Here is a 23,201-nt window from a genome sequence, read left to right as displayed (position 1 = left end):
GTATTAATCGGATATCGCGCTGAATGTTATTTACTAAGAGTCGAATCGTTATGAAATGTTCAATCGTAAGCTATTTCTCCGTGTTACACGTATGTACGTATAAAAGCGGTGTCGGTCGCGTTTCTCGTACTACGTTATTACCATAAATAACGATTCTTAAGGTAGACGCGGATACCAGGGACTGTGGCACCGTGGGCGAAAGAAAAAAAGAAAAATACATACGTAGAGCACAGACAGGAACGTATTCCGTCGAACAAAACACATTGCTACACGAACAATTTTTCTACACACGTAATAACATATAATTATATTTATAAGTCACGAATGCTACGCCTATAAAAATTTTCATTTACGTTGTATGGCAGTTTTCAACGAATTCAAAGATGTATATTTAGCTTCGATTCTAACAATTTGAAACAAACGGCTACCTACGCTCAAACGCTGTTAGAATTATTTAAACGAGATAGAGAAGATAGAGAATTCGATTCGTGGCTAAATGAAAAGGAATCATTGTTATAAAACCTTATTTTAGCTATTATTACGTTTCAAGTTATTAAAAAACTTATAAAAGCTTTCTTATATTACGGTACATTAGGTTAAAATAAACAAGTATTTTACCAAAGAATTACAACGCTAAAATAAAGCTTGATGTTTTACTTTATTTATCGATGACATCATCGCTGTAAGAGCTAACAAGCTAAATCTATTTACTATAATTTGCGTAAAGCTAGTAAACGATTACGATGCTGTTAAACGACGCGTTTAAATAACACGCTCGTTTAATAATTAATGCTTATAGCAGATACTTTAGAGAGACGCTAGAATTTGCCCGTCCCTGTGCGTAGGAGTAGTCGGACTTGCGCGAACCTACCGACCAGACAAACAACGCTCGCGCCTAATTTCGACAAAAGTAATTCGTACCACTTTTCTGCCTTCTATGCGCCGTTTACGAACGCTTACCATATTTTTAGTTACTTTTATGAAATATGTAAAACGAAGGTGATTATCGGACGAAAATTGTGCGAGAAAAGTTTTGTAAGAAAAGAGAAACCGGACGACGACGAGAAACTAAAATTAAAAGTATTACAAGTAAACTACGGATGTTTACGTTTAGAATATAGAGCGAGATTAAGTTTTCACCCTACCATGTATCATACCGATTCGCATATTACGTTTCCATATCTCGCGTATTTTGATATATTTCATATATAAAATACATAAATGCCGATAAATGTATTTAAAAGAATAGGAAAAGCGTTCGTTTTACTTGATCGACGTAGAATCAGCGATCAGCGGAGGAAAAGTGGTGTGAGCGAATCGAAGAAAAATGTTTTACACCGTCGCGTATTCGCTACTTTGAAATTGACGCGGTCAGCGAATCGAGCATCTGACTTGGAGAAGCTTGGTGCGCATGCGCGTACGCTAGTTCCGCGCCGCAATGCGCACTCGCGAGCAAAACGCAAAGTGGATCGAGTCAGTACTGGACAGCCTACCACTGTGCGGTGTCGCGTGTGTCGTCTCGAGAGAATTACCCGACGATCGATCCATTCGACGCGCGAAATTTCCCGACGAAACGAAAAACGAACAACCGAACGGTGAAACGATCACATTTTCTTACAAATATCGGATTACCCTTTCTCGCGAGGTAAGTGTTTTATAAGTATGTATTCGGATAGAGTTCAAATCCAGACACATTTGAAAGCGCGTTGACACTCGCGTTTGACACTTTTCGCACTTTTGATACGTTTCGATACGAAGAAGGTCGAAGCGTAACTTATAGAATTACACTGGTATCCGTACGTAATGCATATATATATATACACATATATCGTATACGTATCAATTAGGTACGAAGATAGCGATACTCTTTGTACTGGCAAAACCAGTGTCGCCTTACGGTAATAACGTTTGCATACAATAACGAACGCGTTGCGCTCGCTTCGCGCTGAATTATTCAATCTATCTCGATACTTCATACTTCGTCGGCGCGTTATCGGCCTATGCGTTGTTAAATACGCCATCGGAGCTCGAAACGAATTTATCCTTGGGAAGTCGTAATTTTAGGGGGGGGGGGGGGGAGGAGGAAAGAAAGGAAAAAGGATCTTTCCCCGTTTTGTTAGGATATATAAAGGGCGTTTCTACGATCTTGATAGAACTAGAGCGATTCGTTCAAGCATAGAAAGTCCGAAATAATTAAGCTTTACTTTTCTCAAACAAACACCGGTTACGACGTTAAACGACGGTTACGCGTCTACGTAGAAAACGTAGAACGCGTGTGCGTAGAAGATGAAAATACAACGACGATCCGCCTGTCCGACTAACACAAGCATCCCCGTATAATCACATCGGCACTGCACCGCCTTTCGACGTATATTTCTGATTCACGATTAACGGACTCGCGACCGATCGGCAAGAAGCATCTTAAACACGACGTCGAAGAGCACGGCGGCCAAGGAAACGTATACCATGAGTCACGGTTGCAAAATAGACGCGACGCATCTCTGACGCGCGAAATTCGCGGCATTCCCTTTTGCGTTTGGCCGCGTTTAAAGAGGACGAATGAAATTCAAACGAACGTTTTTGCCCACCTCGAAACATCTGTCCACGAGTAAACGCGAAACGCGTTAACCATCGACGTGCACGCGAGACATAACGACGGTCACTGTTCGAGTTCGAGCCTCTCAAAGGCCCCGAGAGTTTCTCCACGCGACAACGTTAATCGCCGCGCACCAACCTCGGAATATCGGAATTATGTCAATGTAAATATTACAACGTGCGTCGAATATACGTACGCGTGCCGATACATTTATCGACAACGGATTTACCTCAGATGCTTTTAAAAGTCAAATGCGATAAAAATCAACGAACAAATCAGCGAACAAAGAGTTTCGAGCGTGAAAAATCCTTTCGCAAATAGCTTCGAAAATATTTCATTTAACGATCATCAACTGTATATACATATCCGTTCTTCAAATACAAAATTCCGATCGTTTTAGATTTAATAGAATCCTTCGAAGTTTGAAAGATACTCGATAAATGGCTATCGGCTTTTCTTAATCGTAAATCGCAAATATTTTCGTACTCTTTGACGGGTTTGCAACGTTGACGCGTAATTTTTGAAATATTTACGAGCATAACGAACTGCTAAAACTATCGTAAGAAAGATCTTACCAAGTCTCGTACCAAAGTCCAAGATTCGAGAAAGGCAATAATTATCGAATCAGCGTGAGAGACGGAAAGATCTCGTTATCGTATTAACGAATACATCGAGTAACTGAAATTACTTTATTTTAAAAAAAACGTACGGTTTGATCGCGAAAGCGTAGAATCCTCCTTGCTCGCCTAATATGCGGACGATATTCAGCGCAGCTACGTTACAGGCTGACTCCGAGATAACATTATCCAACGCTACAACTAGCTTGTTCGTCGAAACGAGTTTCGGATATTTGTTTCTGTAATTATCGCTGTTATTGTTAAAACGACGTTAGTCGATACCGACCGTTTCATCGAGATACAAACGTAATTTTATTGCCAAAGTAATAATTCTGGCGAGCTAGAGATGTGAAGATCGCTTTCACTTTTGTAACCAGTATCCGGCTCGAACAGCGCTATTCATATTAACGCGTCAAAGCTAATCCGATCTTCGAACGGTCGCCATCGATAATAGGATTTTACGTAACAACGTTTTTCCGATCAGAAGCCGTGGCCGTTATTGTTCGTCTCGCAATTAAGGTTCGGTTCGCTAAGGTACGTGATATTTCACGGGAAATTGTTAATTACAGGCATGCTCGCGATCAGGCTACGTTCGCTACGCGTTCTTCGCGGCACACGTAACCCAGTAAGCAGATGATCGTTCTCGGTGGATGGGCGGAAGGTCAACTCCCACTTTGCGTCTTCGTGGATCTTTCATCCATGTAAGGTGTGTTTCAAGGACCGACCGACCGTTCGGCTCGCGCATACGCCTTCGTATTACGATCGTTGTGGTAAATTCGCGCCTAAACCTTGGAAAAATCGGCGGCATATTATTATCTCGAGAGTCAAATCAATCGTGTATTTGATCGCGCGACACGCGATCTTTGTCATTTCTCGACTTCTCGTTTTAAACAGAACCTGCCAACTTTCTCAAAGACCAAGTAATCTCGGCTTGTTCGGTAAACGCGTTATTATCTCTCTCTATATTCCTCTTCTTTTTTTTCGATGGGTCATTCTCTCGTCTCTACTAGACCGAAAACTACGGGAAACTGCTCTCGTTCGTAGATAAGGCGTAACACGCGTTTCCGAAAACGTGGTTCGCGTTGCAGCTTTTGTAGCATTCAACGGTAAAAACTTGATCGAACGGAACAGTCGTCAGGAACGCTTGAACGCGGCGAATTTTAAAAAGATGGAAACGTTCTCGTCGCGTTCTTCGTACTGTCGTACGATCGTTACCCACCGGACGAACCGTTTTACGTAAGTGAAACGATGGACAGACGCGAGCAAAACCGATAATTAACCTGTTCTTCTTTATGTCGACCGATGATATTAATTTTCCATCGATACGTTGCTATTTACATAATCGCTGAAAATCGCATTGTCACGGAACGCACGTTTCCACGCAGACATCTTTCGTTATTCCTCTACTTCGATACATTTCACGAGCTGATCCGTGATTTCCTGTAATTACTTTGTAAATAGTAGGCTAAAAACGTCTCGTTAAACGCCAATATAAACGTAAACATACGACGAGTAAATTCAAGAATCAAGAAATTAAAGAAGACCAACGGTTTCTTTCAAACTTTTTATCCTCGTCACGAGTATAACCAACTTTCCGTTACGAATCTCCACCGATCAGGTATAAAATGGTATCGATAGAATCGTGTTTTCTACGTCTGCTTTTTATTTACACAACCTTTATATTTACGATTGATCGTTGCAACACCACCTGTCCCGTTCTACTATTCACCGTCCGCGCATTCAATTTTTATTCTCGCGTTTAACGACTAACAATGCATTTTCCGTCAAATTGTCTCTTCCTCGACATCAAACAGCGGTATTTCCACGAAGAAATGTCTAATAGCGTGCAACGTAATTACAATTTACGCGGAAATTATTTCACGCTCTCGTTATGTACTAACGTAAAACGCGATATAATAATGTAAAACGCGACATGGAATAAAATTTGTTTTCCAGCAGACGCGTAAAGAGTGGACGTACCGGTACTTGTAGCGGCGATAATATATCAAATATAAATATGCGTAACCTCTGTGGTACGAACACGAATGCGACGCGAATGATACACGATGTTTCGATCAATCGGAAAAGTACGGTGGACAAGCAAAAACCGGCACGAACACGCATCGGTTTATAGTTTATAAAAGTAAACTTCCCGCCACCAGGCAAGCAGCGGGCCGAAAATAAACGTAGATTCGCCAATTTATTTTTCCTGTAGTCGCCGCGTTGCTTCCTGAGAAAAGTACGGTCGACGGATTTTCGATTCGATAGGTCGCAGACGGATGCGATTGCCTCGGATTCATCGATGGGAAAAAACGTTGTATCGAAGATATAATGCTTTAATTTAACGATACAGTTGTACGAGCGAAAATACAGAGGAAGACGCGTCTTCTTTTAAATTGCCCGACGTTATCTATATCGGTGTAACATTTACCGGAATTTTAATTGCCAGCGGCGTGCGGCACTCCCCCCCCCCCCGCCCCCTCCCTCTGCGGAAGAAAAATTTACCCAACGATTATATCACGTAGCTCTTTAATCCTCCGCGTAACGCTCCGCCCGAATTTTCATGTTTCAGTGTTACTTTCGTTTCAGCGAAAAGCAACGAGGCTTTTCAACGTTTTGAGAAAATCTTTATGCTTAAAATTGAAATATCCGAGTATAGATACACGTCGATAAGTATTTTTCTATTTTATCTCGAAACTTCAAAAAATTGTACAATCTCATCGATAGAAAAATACGATTACGAATGGAAATCATTTTGGCTCGTACCAATGTACGCAACAGCATTTGGATTTCTTCTATAAAAAAAAAAAGAGAAAAAAAGAAAAAGAAACTGTAAAAGAGTCGAGGATAAACTTTGATTTTCTGATAATCGAATGTCGTTGCGAAACGTAAGATATCAGCGCGACAAATACGTTGCAAGGATCGACTAAAGAATTCACACAGCGGTTTTCGTGGCTACACTTTTGTAAAAGTTGCTAGGTTATATTTACGGGTGAGAGTTAAACAAAGGACTGGCCGGATCAGATACAGAAGACAAGAGGAAAAATAGAATGAAACCCCGAGCGCCAGTTGGCCGGACTATAGTCGCTCGCGTGATGTCAAACGTCGCTGTTAAATTTACGCTAGCCAAACTCTGCTTGCTGTCCGACTTTTTCCAACCGAAAAATTCACAAATCAAAAGGACATTATTTAAAAATATTCCTTTCTATTTCTAGATCGTATGTAACCTCTCGTAAGATCGGCAATAAAATTAAACCTTTTTTACATCGATCGAACCAACAAAATCTAATTATAATATTTTTAAATACGTTTTACGCGTATTTCTGTTAATTTCGTCAAGATTTCGGTAATTCGGTCTTTGTTTTGCAAATTTTTGATTCGTCCCAACATTATTTTATATCTTATTAGTTTTTACATCGGAACTTTTCCATTACGGTAAAACTATAAATATAGTGTATAATAATAGGTACCGAGATAGCCTCCACTTTCTCATTCAACTTCTTTTCTTCGCTCGAAAAGCGAAATTACGCGAGAAATAGAAAACCGAAGAAAACGAAACATCGAATGGGAAGAGAGCGTTTGTTCGATCTTTTGCTGATTCTAAAAATATTCCTTCTATTATTATTATTCGAACGTTCCTATTCGTTCCTACAATTTCTCGAGCAAGAAACAGCGAAATATTTCATCGCTTTACGCGTCTTTCTTTACCGTTCGCGTAAAAGATACGCAACATTTTCTTTCGTCAATGGATCGATCGGTTACCTTTCGATCGTGTCTGTCCGCTATTACGTTGGCACCCGATCGTTTCATTGACGCGAGTAACCGCATTCTGGCGAAGGCCATCGAACAAGGCGTCGACAAGAACGCCGACAAGAACATCGAGCAAACTCGATGCGAGCGAATCATCAACGAAAATGTTGTCGCTTGCCTTCGGGACTGCGATCGATGCAGCCAAGTTAAAATTAGACATCGGAAACATCGGATTATGCGAAGTTGGGTCTAGAAATTTCGAACGATAAACCTTTATGCAAACGGCGTACTTCGTACTTTGGATCTTTGTACAACAGTTGCAAAACAGCTTAGAAAAGTATTCCAACATTTCCCATAGAAAACTTTTATGTATATATACTAATTGTACGTATAAACGTATACATATACGTATATAAAGATTTCCAAAATCAAGCTTTTAGACAAACAGCAACGAATACACAGTACATACAGCTATACACCGGCAATATACTACTCGCTCTATCGTGGATTTATCGTTTATTTTCAAATCGTTGGCATTTATTCATTTTCGAGTCGTACGTTTTCGTACGTTTACGCCATTTGGATCAGGCCATTTAACCGTTTTAGAAAAGTTAGTTGTACTAACTTTTTTTTACACCGTGATATTCAATTTTTAATCCATTTGCCGTTATAATTTGTGCCTATTTTTATCGTAGAGATCGACAGGTACATAACGTATCGGCAACATTAAGAATAAAAGTTAAGAAAAGTTGAACGTTGGCAAAGTTTGGTTTTTCTTCGCGATATCGAAACTACTCGAGACTAGTCGAGATACGTAGCTGCCTGTATACGCTCTGTTTTAATGGTCGAGTAGCTTATTTCTCGGCTCATCTTCAATTACGATCACCTATTTTTCTTGTTACTTCGTTCTGAACGATACGCGTTGTAAAAACGCCTTAATAACGGTACGATACGAAGAACGTTCTCAACAACGATAAAAGTTGACGCAACCAGCAACAACGATTTAATCTGGTTTTGTACTTGGCATTTGTAAAGTCGAGTCTGTAACGGCGAAATCGTTAAAATCGTGCAGCCATCTGTATCTATATCGTACAACCAGCTGTATAACTACGCGTGTTTTATATTCGCTTAAATAAAGCATGCCTTTATTTATTTATAATTGTTTCGCGCGAAATACCACGTTTCTCAAAATGTCGCAAATACGAATATTTATTCGCTAATTACATAATTAATCGGGGATAGCTTGCTTCGCAAGTTACGACACTCGTATCCAAATTGGACATAGTTAATCGAGGAATGACGTATTTAGGTCATATCGCGAAAATGCTGCAGAATAAAAAGAATAAATTTTTCATTCGCGTAATTGGTCAAAATACGATATATCCAAATCCAAACTTTTCAATCGTACGCCCCGATAGATTTAGCAATTAATCTTCATCGATCTACATTAACGTTGTATAATAACGCGCATGTAGTTATATAATTTTCTGTAGTTATATACGCGTGGATTTACCTTTGAACCGATTACTCGAATTACATCGAAACGAAAGACCGTTGTTTCAATTTTACAGAAATGTAGAGATTTAAAAACGAGAAGGAGAGAGAGTATATCATTAAGAATATTACCAGATAGAAATAAATACCACTTTGGTGAATCTTATCACGGCAGAATTAAAAATCCATCGCGATAAGCTAGATCGTTAGAAGCTAATAAGAACGAATGGTCTATGAGGCGATAATAAAAAAGATCTGCGAGTTTAATCACGGGCTAGCCTAAGCGAAAAACGTTTTATCCGTCAGACTGGTTAGAGGGATACAAATTCTAGAAACTGTCGAGGTTCGCGTTTCAAGGTTTCGGCGGGGATCGTACGAGCGTGTCTCTCCTCTACAGGCAATTCTTGGAACAACTCCTTGGCCCGTTTGCCTCATTCGCATCGATGTCTCCGCCGGAATAAAACGACCGACCGTTTGGCGCTTCCCGTGGAGATACTTTTGCCGCTCGCTATGGCGTCCCATAGGATCGTGGTTTAAATAGAACCGTTTCGTTTAAATCGAACAATTTAACGGAACGTTCGCGGTACTTTTTCGATCGGTAAGCGGTCTGCAAGCTGCAAAGTTATCAAGGAAAAATCGAAGCCAGAGTATAGTAAGAGTAAGAATAAGAGTAAAAGTCTAGCGACTGTCTAGGATTTTGCGTTACAAACGATATATCATTCTTATGACTCTGTAATCGAGTATCCGTCTTGTATAATATTGCAAATTCTGACACATTCTGCTTTTGTAGTCTTCTACAGAAACTGTTTATAACGGAAGACGTTGGGAAACGAAATGTTCGCAGGACAGTGGCAAAAATATTACGCGCACGGCAAGCATTTACGTAGTTGATATCGGATGAATATTTTTACGCGTTATCGCGATTAAGATAGGATTACGAATCCGACGAAATCTTTCGACAATTATCGATAATAGAAATTCATTTTTCTAATCTAGCCGTAAGGAGAACACCGCGCCAGAAACGATGCACTAAAATTAGAAGCAGGTTTATCATCAACGACATATATATTTATCATTTAATTGATTCATGCTTATGCGCAACGTCAAGCAGAAAAGGGTTGATCGTCTTCCTGAAACTCAAACGATACTACGATATAGTAACGTACACCTTAGAAACGTAATATCAATAAGCGATAACTATTTACACGTGTTGTTAAAATCTCAACTTTGCCTTTCATCGCGCCAACGATTCCCATAAATCGATCCACGGAACGATCGTATCGCCCTCGTCCAATCGAAACTAAGTATCACGGATCAACCCACGCTACGATCGTTATACCTCTTTTAATAGCGTGTTACAAAACTAGTTTTCGAAACTGCGTGCTCGACAGGCGTACACATAAGTACGCGTACGACCGAGTCGAGCATCGGAAAGGTATAAGAACGGTCGAAACAGAAATAAATCTTCGTTTGCAGGTTTGTATCGCGAACGCCGGCCATTACATTACACGCGCCCACTTAATTCAAAATGCCACTGCTCTAAACCTAGCTCGCAGCTGGATTTAACGTTAAACCGGCTTCAGGTGTTCAGGTGAACCGCGAAAGTTTCAGCGCCTCCACCGATCCAGTTCCCCGTCTATTCGAATCTGCCATATTTATAAACGTTCAGACTCTATAAATAGAAGTATCGTGGCGTTGGACTACCAATAACAGGATTTCAGCGTCCGTTTCAGCGATCGCGACTATCGGAACGAAACGGACCTTGCCTTTCCAAATTTAAATTCTAATCACGACCCGTCACCAAGTATACACGGTTTTAGGTTGCTAATTGACAAGCTAATCGACGGTAGAAGCGACAGATCGAACAGATCCTATGGCTCGAATCACCTTTCTGCCAAACTATACCAATATACTTGTCGCGTAATTAAACGCGTATTAAATTTATCATAATCCGATTTCGAAGAGTCGCAGCTCCTGGTTCTCGCGAAACGTCATCGGCCAATTATCAACGGGTCGCATACAGCTTACGTAAGCTTGCGAGCTTCCGGGCTGAACGAGATTTTATCAGGGCTGCACTTATTTTCGTATCGCGTCGCGTACCGTTCGATCGACGCAACGATCTTCGTTGGAAATAGTAATCTTACGGATGATCGCTGTTCCTAGAAAATACGTTTCCTCGAATGTACGAAGAAATACACTACCGTCGCATTCCGTGTCGATTAATTAAAGGTCAAAGAAAATAAATTAAATACTGTTCGTATAGCAAAGAGACGTTTAGATATCGAACGATGCAAAAGCCGCGTTTGTCTATTCGTTTACGCCGTTATATATAACTAAACCGCATTTTACCGCGTGTTACGATCAGCGGTATTAGAAGCACGCCAAGAGCCAGCGAGAAGAGCAATTTGTCTTATAATTACGAAAATGAAATATCATTCGATTGAAATCAACCAAGATATTCTTGTTCTTTTAATAATCGGCGATCGTGACACGCGAGAAGCCATTTCAAATCAAAGTCGTATAACATCAAGATGTACGATTATAATAATCAGATTTCCTCGGAATATTTTGCCTTTTTAGCGAGATACCGAGCAAGTCACTGTACGGTTTTAAATGTAACGTGTAACGTTTCACCTCGTAATTCAAAATGGCATCCGATTCATCCGGTATATTCAACTTTTCGTACTGACTTTAGCGTTACTATCGTAATTATAGTATAACTATATTATTAGACAGGAACCTATTGTAATTTTACCATACGAAAGATCAAAGTTCTACCGGATTTCAAACAATTTCATCTGCGAAAAACAATTTGATACGTTTGTAAAATTAAAGAAAAACGAATAAAAATAATAAAATAAACGATAAAATCGCCATCGCTCCAATTACAACGCCAACAGTGTAGCGCCAGTGGTAAAGAAATATTCGAGAATTTCGCAACCACTTAACTTCATACATCAGAGCGACAACCAGCGCGCGATTTACGATCTCCTTCGATATAATTTTCTCTTTAACTTGTAATATTTTTAACATCGCCGTAGTTCTCGCTTCCTCCTTTCGTTCTTCTTCTCCTTTTCTTCTTTTCTTCCTTTCTCTTTCTTCTTTCTTCCTTTTTTTCATTTTTGTTTACATCGTTGTTCAGATCTCGTGAGGCAGGGAACTTGAGAAGGACGCAATGTCAGCCGCAGTGAGGGAGAGAACAACAACGCACACCAGCAGAAAGATAGTGAGTCATGCCAGTCCTATATCGGGCCAGACGACCACGGCCAACAGCCTCGAAAACAACTTAGGTAAACCTTTAATCGTAATCCTATCCTCGAATCGTTCTTTCTCGACCTGCTCTTTACGCGTCTCTCTTACGATTTCGTGAATTTCAATAATTTTATATCGCACAGCTGCAACACTCGTTGAATCGCGAAAAAGGATTCTTTCTATTACCGCAAGAAAAACTGATTACACTTTTTCTTTCATTTTTAAATTAATTAATAACTTTTAGAAAACAAATTTATTATTATTAATTATTAGCGACCTTATACCTGCTTATTAATTGACGATACGACGAGATACTTTTAATCTAAAAAATATCATCTCCCGAAATTATATCATTTTCTATTTAAACGATAATCTATGTTTCTCAATCTCTATGTCTCTCGCATATTCTATTACTATTCTCGCCTTAAATAATAAACTGTACATCTTAACGTCACAATTTTTAAGCGATTCTACAACTTGCACACCACTACTGGAACGATATCAACGGCAAAAATAGCTTTGCTCGTTCAGAACGATAAACATCAATTCGCGTCGAAAAGCTCCATTCATCCAACCATGAATAAAATTTGTCACGATCGAATATATCGGAATCACGTGACATGTTATAATACTTTCACTTACGATAAGATATACGCCATTCGCACAAAAATTCTACGTTACTTCGTATATTTTACCTCGTAAAATCAGGTTAACCGTAATTATTCGACCGTGTATTCGTTTACAACGATAAACGTTCGTTATTGCAAATAGAAAAGCGGCGGAATACACATTTCATGGTTTCAGACGCTCTTCTCGAGGACTTGCAAACGAGTGTCTCGAGAAGTACCACCCCGAGCCGAGGCGGCAGGCCACTTTCGCCTCAAGTAGAGTATCGCGTAGCTGCAAATCCCACCAAGGTGCTTTCCGAAGGCAGGTAAGCAAACCAAAGAAATGTTCAAATCTACGGAACATAGCTTGCCTTTCCTCGATTGAAAGTTCGACTTATCCTTAGAGCCATCTCACCCGCTAGAACCATGACCACCACCACTGAAAAATATGTAAGCACAGGGCCGAGCGGTGCTCCGAGTGGTATACCTGATTTGAACTTCATCGATTCAGAATTGCAAAATGTAAGTTACATATATATATATATATATATATATAAATATATTCGTATATTCGTATATTCATATATTCATATATACTTATTCGTCTCAGCTTTAGTAATTTTTGTATGCATACATTTGTATCGAAAATAAAAATATTTCTATCTTAACAAACATTTCTTTTCATTAACTTGGATATTTTGATAATCCGTGAACCGTATCTCTGCTTGTTGCTCCATTAGCTAATAATGCGCGATAGTAATGGCAAATTACCAGATAAAAGCCGTAATCCTTCAAAGTAATACGTTCTTCGGATAATCCAATTACCTTTATACGATTACCTTCAAGAAGAATACAAACATTTGAATAAACTTTCGCTCGTTAACGAATTTCTCTACCAAAAAGGGAAAAAGAACTTACGAATAAAAAACAAACGATAAAAGCGATGTCGCAACGTGTAGTTTCAATCGCAACGCTTACGCAACACTTTGAACGTTCGAATTTTTGCTAAATCGACATTTATTATGCAATTATCGACATATATACGTTACGAAATTGCCAAGACGCTTCGCGTTGCATAATGTCGCTATGAATGAAAAGGAGGAGATTACTCGACGTGAAATTATATGTAATATATTTATAATATATAATATATCCCGATATGCAGGCGGTTTAATCGCATATACCCAAAGTTTAAATCAACCCACATCGTTTCGTTTGCTTTTACTCGAGGGGTTTCGTAAACGTGTGTTTCACATGACACAGACAGACAACCACTTTGAACATTTCTAGACGAACGTGTAACTATCGTGGTTTTAGTTTCTGTTTTTTTTTTTTTTTTTTCATATTCTTTTGTTAAAACTTTCCGATTCCAATTACACGTATGTATATCAAAGAGATCGTATCGCTCGAAATTTGCCTCGGGATACGTCGCTCGCATGGATCTATCTCTACGTACAGCACTTGGTACAGACGCTTATAACGTATTAAAATGATCGTAGCAAATAGCGAGATCACTCTTACACACGAAAGAACCGTAATCTCAATCTCTCGTTACGATCACTACAAAATTTGACTTGACATTCGACTACGATAAATCGGCCAGGTATACGATTTTACTTTGAGTACACTCTGAAACTACGTACAATTAGATCACCTTATATTTCAAACGTAATATCAAACGAACGAATCATTGTACAAACTATTTTTCATGCTGATTCGTGTAATTATTTCTTTTAAATAACAATTTCTTCTTCGATATTACCACTTAATTGCGCGTTATTTCCGTTTACACGATTATTAATTACGCTCGATCCATCAACATGAATAATCTAGCGAAGAACGTTTACAAGCTATCGCAAATAATCGATCGATTTTCTGATGTTTGCCGAGTCGAGTCGGCAGTTGTTTTCTTCGTCCTCCAAGTATTCGGGTCAAGGTCCCGAAAATTCCTCGACGCGTAAATATATACGGCTACCCTTCGTTTCAGGATCCGATTTTCAATTCGGCAATGTAATTTTTCGAGCCCGTCCCGAAACTCGGTTACCCGTTACCCGTACACCCCTTTAACGACAATCGTTTCTTCTTTCTCTCTATAAGAATATACAAAGATTGACGATAAGTCGATCGAACAAAGTCAAATATTCCCTCAATTGCTGACGGTGTTTGTTCAGTTTGTACGATAAATTTCAGCGATTTTATCATCTTTTAAATGACATTTACGACATCGTTCTTTTAAATGTTTCTAAATGTGCCAATTTAAATTCGAATCTCCTTACTAAATATCTCATATTTTTGATCAATTATTCTTTTAATATTATCATTTTCGACGATATTTTTGCGACGATTTTAATTTTTATTTCGATACGATGTATGACTTTCTTTGAAGTTTATACGAAACAACTTTGGTATATAGTTAACACGAGGACTTTAAATAATTCGTAAATTATTATTTACTGTACGAGAAAATGCTCGAAACGAAAGTTTCATGGTTTCCAGAGGGACTTACGTACACTATCGATCGGATCGCTTAGTCGTTACTTTGTTTTTCTTTTCCTTTTCTTTTCTCTCTCTCTCTCTCTCTCTCTCTCTCTTTTGAATTATCAGGATATGACAGCCGACTTTGGTTTCCCGAAGATCCGAATAAACGTGAAAAGCCTTGCCCTCGATTGAAACTAAGGAGATATCGAGACACAAAGAATTCGAAAAACGAAACATAACTAATGAAAAGACGGGCGAAATGTTATGCTATAAAGAACGTTGCATCGCGAGATGCCTGGTCCATACGTACGAAAGGAGTTGAAGAAAAGATCTTACTCCTAAAATCTAGAAAACCGATCGATCATCGATGCAATTACGCCGGCAAGAACGAACTTGTAAATTCCACTCGGCTCGCAATAGCCGAGCTATATGAGCACGCACGATAGCATCCGTGACCAAGAAATAAGACGGTTCGTTTCTTACGGAATGCGGTATCATAAATCCGACATCTTACGAGATACATCGTACGTTAAAAGAGCATGAAAAAATGGAAAATTACTGTTACGCATACACGGCACTCTAGAGTAGTTGCGGTATTTCCTGGCTGGTCGGTTCGTAATCTAACGTACAATGAAAATGTAGATTGGTTACACGTGCAATTTATCGCGCGCATCTTACACGTTTGCCGGACGAACTTTCAGCCGTCGGGTCCTTAAGGTACGTACAAACACCTCCTATTCTCATTCGCATAGGAAATAACAGCTTGAACCGTGAGACGCGTGATCTATGACAATTTATCGGCGTAGAATTTACACGTTCTAACTTACTCGTAATTGGACATTGACATATACATATACATATACATATACAGATACATATACATATACGGGTGGATAGAACACCCGCGCTAATAAGAAATTTTGCATTGACAAGCGGTATACGAAACATAGAAATATACGTTATTATTAAGCGTTTGCCAATGTTCTTAATTAAACGAATTGACGAAATGTGGATTTTTATTGAAATATAAATACAACGATATACGATAGATATACATATTTACTTTCGACGTATCGCTAATACGAGCCGGTACTTAAAGGGCTTGTAACAGTCATCGAGAGGAGCGAGAAATGTCCATCGACACGGCATTATCCTAAAGACAATCGTTTCAATTTACGTTTCAATTTAATGCGTAATCGTAATCGTTTCATAGACGGGCCTGTTTTTCTTTTATCTCCCTGTAGATTATGCATATATTCGTCCGTTACACATCGTTACGATAGTTGAAATCTTTTATCTTAAATAAACTAAATTTTTATTTATCTACTTATTCTTTTATTTGCTCGGCCAAATCATGTTTTCCCAATCGATATCGAGAAAAAGTATTCAACATATGCGAACGATAGTTAAAGTAAGACCATGATTCTGTTTTAGGTACAGCCTGGCCAAAGCAAAACGATCGCTTATAAACAGGTGTCGTATCAATATAACAAAAGTCTGGATGGAAAACCAATTGGTAAGTTTACGCTAAAACGTATGCGATTACCATGCCTACCATACTTTTTAATAGTTATCTTCGGACTCTGTTCGACGAATTTTTTATATAAATAAATTAGGCAAAAGCATTTTGAAATTAGCGACAAATGTTCATACCCGAAGTGTATTATTTGTGGAAACACGCGTAAATCTACTAAAATTTATCATATTCTTACATTATTATGTGTTTCATTGCGTTGAGATAGAAATTAATCGTTTAACTTCCTAACAAGATTTTAACGATTTTAACGATTTTGACGATTTTAACGAACGAAAAGGGAAAAAGTGGCGATATAGGAGAGAGAATGGTAAGAGGAAATGAGATTTTGGTAAAAAGCACGACGTCTGTGACGGAACGTCCGATATACCGCTACGAACCCTCGGGCGTGTTGGCGAGGAATCGCGCGCAAGCGCTGCCGCGTTTTAAACGATCGCATAGAAGGAAGGGGAGAGCTGGTCACTCGTGTCGCTCCTTTTAAGGAGCGGAACGGCCTTGCAGGTATACGGTTAATTAACAATGAGAACGACAAAACGAGAGAAGTTGGTTCCTTGCCGCGAGATACTCGCCTAGTACCTCCTTTCCGCTGATCCCACTCCTATCGTCTCTATCCGTTTTGTTAAATACCGCAACTCCAAATTAAACGCCTTTGTAAACAGAATTAAACGATTAATCGTCTTGAACCATTTGCCAAATATGATTTGAAATAAGGAAACGAATATACGCGGTATAATAAAGTGAATGCAAGATTATATAATTTGTATCGTTTTGTATTGGTCGTGTGTATTGTCCGAATCGAATAAAAAACGAAGGGAAAGAAAAGATGGAATAGATATCCGGCGGCAGCCCATAAGCCATTTGTTCGTCCGTTTATATTCGCATCGAGTAAAAACTTGCCGAACGGATATCGATGGAACAGCTCAGCGTCCAGGAAAGAAAGTAGGATATCTTTCGTCTCGATCCGTTTGCGAAAAGTTTCGAGATATCCTTCGTCGTCCTATACCGTAAATAGAGTATGCAAAATTTATATTGCTTTACTTATTTGATCGTTGATAAGAGGTAGGCCGTTTTCATACATTCGCACGTTTTAAGCGAGTACACCAGCAAGGACGAACGCGTAACAAAAACGAAACATACGAGGTTAGAAATCGTCGACATAAAGTACAGACGATTGGATAATTTTAAGGACGACGAATATCTTGCATGAAACGTTGTATTTTTACATTTACGCGTTACGCAAAAGAGAACAGAGCGTTGCAGATTTGCTGAAATTCCGAGGTTCCGGTAAGCCCAGGTACTCGTAGACAAAACGACAACGCCGCTATTTATACGGAGAAGATTTCCGCCGCTACCTGTCTCTCTATATGGAAGTGACGTTGCGATCAGAGCTTGCGTTCTTTGCGGTAACGCACGATACACAAGCGTAACCATATTAGGGTTGCGTATAACAGAAGATTGACCCGATTTCTCCCTTGTTCTCCGCTGCGCTTCACACAGGCAGGAAATATGAAAACTGTGATTCGAGTGGACAAATCGGCGTCACCGAGAAGCCATTCGATAACAAGGACGTACGACATTGTCGTTAAGTCAGCATGGAAAGTTCAACGAAAGTGTTCGAGTAATCTCGAATACTCGTCCGAATAATCGAAAGAGTAATAATTTAAGAGTAATAATAAAGAAATTAAAAGGAACTTTGATACTTTAGAATTGAACAATTTTCCAATCTACCGACATAATCGCTCCTTTTCCTTTTCCTTCTTCGGATAAAGCTCTATTAAAAATTGTTGCAAATGGGCTTTTACATTAGAAAATCATGATTTTTCAATCAAAGAACGAAAGAGCCGAAAGATCGAGTCGCGAGTTATACTACGTTTAAAACGCATAAATCTAGAAACGAACTCGTTCTCGCTCGAAATCCGGATTTAGATATATCGAGCAACTAAACGGGACAAGTTTCGATAAAGTGATTTTAGAATTGACAAATAAAACGAACGTGAAATTTAGAAGAGCGTATTAATATTTTATTTCCCGTTGTACATGTATCATATATTAAGTATATTGAGTATATCATACATGCGTATAGTAATATAATATTATCATCTATTTTGACATAAAAAGGAACAAGGTTATAGATATTACTATTACGTAAAATGATGTAATATCAAGAAATCTGTTAAATTCCTTTTTCATATTACAGATTCGTGGGTAGCGGACAACGCATTAACCAACACCAATTCGGCTTTGATGTACGTATTATCTTGTTTCAAAGCGAGAGCAAAATAGCAAAATTATTTATACAATACCGTTTCGCTACTACCGATACTATTACTAATATAGTATAATAATAAGTGTGTGTAATAAAGCCATTAAACTTTACTTTCTAAATTATAATAGACTGTATGATATAAGATATATTTTACAGCGATGATATCCGAGAAAGGAGTTACGAAGAAAGCACAATCCCCCGTGGCTTAGAACCGGTCAGCAAATCAGTCAACAGAGAACTAGTAAGTAGAGTTTGTCTCTTACGATATTCGAAACATAATAATGTAAATATAAATATAAAAAGTATAAAAGGCTATTCATATCGCAGGTGTATAACGATAGTTGTGTATCTCGTTCGAAGCAAACTTCGCCTTTACCAGCAGGTACTCAGAGGGATGTGAAATATATTCATGAATCTTCCAGTAAGTATAATATATCTAAACGAGTTTATCGTCACACGAGATATCAGTACACAAGTACAAGTTTATCGAAAGTTACTAAAGTGGTTGAAAGCAAAGTTGTCAAATTCAGCCAATACTTTTCTTTATGATATAATCGCTTCTTTATAATCGCGTACGCTTTATACCTCGACTTGGAATTATCGTTCTACACCGGTCGAACGTCGTGAAAACCACTCGCACGATGATGGCAACCAGTGATGCCAGAACGAATTACATTCGCGTATACGTGATTTTCAATACTTTTACCGCTACTACCATCGAAAAATGCGGCATTGTCTGTCTGTCTGTTGCCGGCGATACTCGATTTTTACTCAAAATTAAATTAGGATAAATTCGTAGGCTACCAAACAGAACCAGCGATAACGACGACGGTGCACGCGAGTGCCGCGCACTCCAACCAAGAATATGGAAACGTCGAGTACGTACCGGTGCCATCGCCAACAGCAGCGATACCGATCAATCTGGCACCGGGTCCCAACACCAAAGTAACCACAACCATTAAAACGTACACTTACGAGCTACCAGGACCGCCTGAAACCTATTTACCAGGTGGCAACGCGCCAGGCACTGTTGTGCTGCCAGGTGATCAAACTATCACGTACACGATACCGAAAGGAACTAGCTCCACGGACAAAACCATCACTTATCAAACCGTGACCGAGAACGTTCCATCTAGAACACCGGCCAGATACAGCAGTCCCCCGCCTCCTGTAACAGACGTGACAAAGAAATCTACCACGATTCATCAAGAGTCAAAGTTCTATCACGAAGAACACCATGACAGTCCGGCCAACGTGCAACCAAACACCACGGTCTATCATCCTGGTTCACCGCTCTTGCCAAATAAAACGACGATCACGCGAAATGAAAAATACTATCAGGTGGACGGAGGTTATCCAAACGGGCATACGGCTGGCGATCGACCACCGGATCATCCGGCAACCACGGTGATCTATCAGAACCAACCACCGACTATAAACGAGACTCGCGCAACGATAAATCGAATCGAGGAACATTATCCTAGTCGACCACCGTCCGATGGACGACATCCGACGCCCGATAAACCGGCAACACCGGTTAATTATTATACGTCACCGGCACAGTCCACCTCCCCGCCGCACTCTTCCACAACGATATACAAATTTTCAAACACCACCACGTCGATACCTCCGAACAAGAATCCCGAGGACCACGAAGTTTTGTTACCTAAACCGTTCCCGACCGAGGCTGTTCAGCTTTATCCATCGACCAAGCCTGCTAACAACAACGTGCAAACTCCGCCAAAGAAATTGGAGGATCTCATGGCATCGTTTTCTGACACAGAGGTAAGAAGCAGCAAATATTCCTCTACTTTGATTTCTTCGAGTATTTCTCGCAAGTGCGTCTAGTCGGGGTGGTGGATAGGGAAGCTCGTACGGTCGCTTTGCCTGTCTCTCTGTCTCTTATCCGTGCAAATTATTCTATATTTTCACTTTACCTATGCAAAGGTTTACTTTACTCATTTACTCCAGTTAATTCCAGTTAATCATTTTATCGATAGATCGATATTACTCGAAACGGTGCTATACTTGTATCATACATACAAATATTTATATTTATTTCACCCAATTATTACTATAAATTTGTCAAACTTTTCAATCTGCGTTCGTACATACGTAACGTCCAACAGCATAATCGTTGTGATATTCAGTGGCTAAAACGAATCACTGCTTAAACTCTCATTGCGTATACATACGAAAGCACGACGCGTTTTCACGTAAACATCGATACTCTGCAAATTACGTTTAATATTTTATTAAATTCGATGAATCGTTCGTTTTTCACGCGATGTCGTTCGTAAGATACAAATTACGAGTCGATTAGAAAAAGTTACTCGATCGCGTACTATTTATAATACCAAATGGTAGTAAAGAATCTCTACTTTCTCTCCAGCGCGAGATCCTAGAAGACATTGAAAAAAGGGAAAAGGAACGACAAAAGGAGTCGCCAACGGTGAAAAAGGAGGTTGACTTTGCACCCCATACACCGCCCAAAGTAAAAAGTAAAAATGTTGCTGGTCCTCCGGTTTATTATCCTCCCGGAGCGGCAGAATTCACCAAAAAAGAAGAGGCTAGTGCAGCCATGTCACAGTCTGGCGGCGGTGTAAGTACACTATGCGCTTTACGAAAAGTATTCCAATCTTTTCCAAAATTGTTTCCAAAAATTAATATTTCTTACTCATCCGTTTGAAAATATTTCCCAGCTATAAATTAATCGCGAAACAACAAGCGTAAAGAATCGTCCCTTAGAGAATCCTTGCAATCGTGTATGTGTTACGTATAATATAAGATTATCAGCACTTTTTTTTTATTATAGGGAGGATGGCAAAAGGCTAAGGCGAAATACGAATACGAAGCGTCTGCTAAAAGTAAATCGAAATCGAGTAGCGGCAAAGCTGTTGTTCCTGTTTGTTTGCCACTTTGTTGCGCCTTGCCATGTGTAATTATGTAAATTATATCGATATTAATATTAATATCAATATCAGTATCGGCATCGATATCAATATCAATATCAATATCAATATCAATATCAATATCAATATCAATATTAATACGTATTAATCTTGATTAAGCGACTTATTAGTCATGTTTTAAACGATCGCGCGTCAGAATCGATCAGTGTTCCGCCACTTGCGCCACTTGCGCCATTTGCGTAGAATAAAATTTAGAGAACAAATTTAACGTGAGAAACAGTAAACGATTTTAAAAAGCTACAAAATGAAGCTACGAAATGATTACGAAATAAAATGCAAGCAAATATTTTTCTGCTTCTTTGTTTGTCATATATACGACGTATATATATATATATATATATATATAACGATAAATAAATATACGATTAAAACTTGATATAATTTGAATTCAAAGTAGCAATCGTAATTACGACGGATCAAATATCGTCGTACCGTGATTGTAAGCTTTCTTAGTTACGCATAATCATACCGACGAATTATCTACCGAGATTTCAAATCTCGCTACGTATTCTTCCCTTAATCTCCACTTCTACTTTCTCTGTGTAATAATTTTTTCCGATCAAACGTTAAAGCTACGACATCTCATTCAAATTTCTTCCTTTTCGTTCTTTTTCATTTCTACGATACCTAACGTTTAAATTGCTTTAATACGCATTATTACTTCGATTTTATAGAGAACGGTGAATTCTCATTCTGCTGTATACAGAATTAGTCACAAACGCATGTTCATACTTCAGCGATTGATCTACACATTAAAATATAATATATAAAAAATATAAAAATATAAAAAACGTCTTACGTACCTCAGTTTCGGCGTCGATGAATGATCAAAAATAATATTCAAAGCGCGTATCCCGACTCTCGATACTGCCTCGTCGACAACACGCTCTACTCCACCACTTGACAGACCGCGACAGTACGCGAGTCCCGTACTCGCTCGAAAATACCACATATATTCTTCGAATAGTCTCAAATCCATTTTTTTCTTTATCCTTTCTTCTCGCGGATTCTATGCATCGTTCACTTGCGTTCCATATACGATAGACTTTAGATGGTCCCGCAAGAATACATAATTTAGATCGTCATGGACGATAAGGATGTTCTCACTGTTCAAAGTTTCCTTTAATCGTCCACAACCCGAAAACGAAGGTACGTACGGCATACACGTGTTTATAGGACGTTCTTTACTTATTCTAGTACGTAGAACCACCCTTTGAAGTACGAACATGCATTTATAATTCACCCTGTGTATTACACCGGGTTCTCTTTAGCGTAACATCATCCGCTGTATTCGTCAGAATAAAAACCTTATGTGTTTTTCTTTTTTCTTCTTTTTCTTTTTTTTTTTTTTCTTTTCTTCGTTCCTTATTACAAAAATACTCTTTTATACTCTCCTTACAAGTTTTACGTTTCGTCATATGCGGTACATTATATTTATGTATAGAAATATATCATTATATAAACTACGTATTTTGCACTTTTATTAAAAATTTTATAAAATTCGAAATAGTTTCTTTTAATAATTCTTTTCTCAGGAATCGAAGATACTCGATCGAACATTAAGATAGAAAGACGTTTTGCAGATACATTCGTTAGTATATATCCTTTTATATCGTTGTATTATTAAAGCAATA

General features: G+C 38.8%; 2 protein-coding genes across 2 annotated transcripts in view; one reads left to right on the top strand and one right to left on the bottom strand.

Moving 5' to 3' along the window:
- LOC126920983 (protein shuttle craft) overlaps positions 1–23,201 on the bottom strand; it is a 219,593-nt gene that overhangs the window by 184,247 nt on the left and 12,145 nt on the right. The gene's annotated exons all lie outside the window — the stretch shown is intronic.
- On the top strand, positions 1,434–21,853 carry LOC126920996 (mucin-12). Its single transcript, XM_050732105.1, has 10 exons — positions 1,434–1,645; positions 11,600–11,747; positions 12,514–12,643; positions 12,722–12,839; positions 16,230–16,311; positions 18,527–18,575; positions 18,752–18,836; positions 18,923–19,016; positions 19,395–20,380; positions 20,988–21,853. The coding sequence occupies exons 2-10, from the start codon at positions 11,633–11,635 to the stop codon at positions 21,282–21,284; spliced, it is 1,956 nt and encodes a 651-aa protein (XP_050588062.1). The 5' UTR covers positions 1,434–1,645; positions 11,600–11,632; the 3' UTR covers positions 21,285–21,853.

The sequence above is a fragment of the Bombus affinis genome, chromosome 10 (genome assembly GCF_024516045.1).
Source record: "Bombus affinis isolate iyBomAffi1 chromosome 10, iyBomAffi1.2, whole genome shotgun sequence".
NCBI lineage: Eukaryota > Metazoa > Arthropoda > Insecta > Hymenoptera > Apidae > Bombus > Bombus affinis.
The sequence above is the reverse complement of the archived record's forward strand: the minus strand, read 5'-3'. Positions and strand labels throughout refer to the sequence as shown.

Coding starts and splice junctions, on each gene's coding strand:
- LOC126920996 (XM_050732105.1), top strand. CDS start 11,633: ATGTCAGCCGCAGTGAGGGAGAGAACAACAACGCACACCAGCAGAAAG. Junction 18,576..18,751: donor AACACCAATTCGGCTTTGAT/GTACGTATTATC, acceptor TATATTTTACAG/CGATGATATCCGAGAAAGGA. Junction 19,017..19,394: donor ATATATTCATGAATCTTCCA/GTAAGTATAATA, acceptor ATAAATTCGTAG/GCTACCAAACAGAACCAGCG.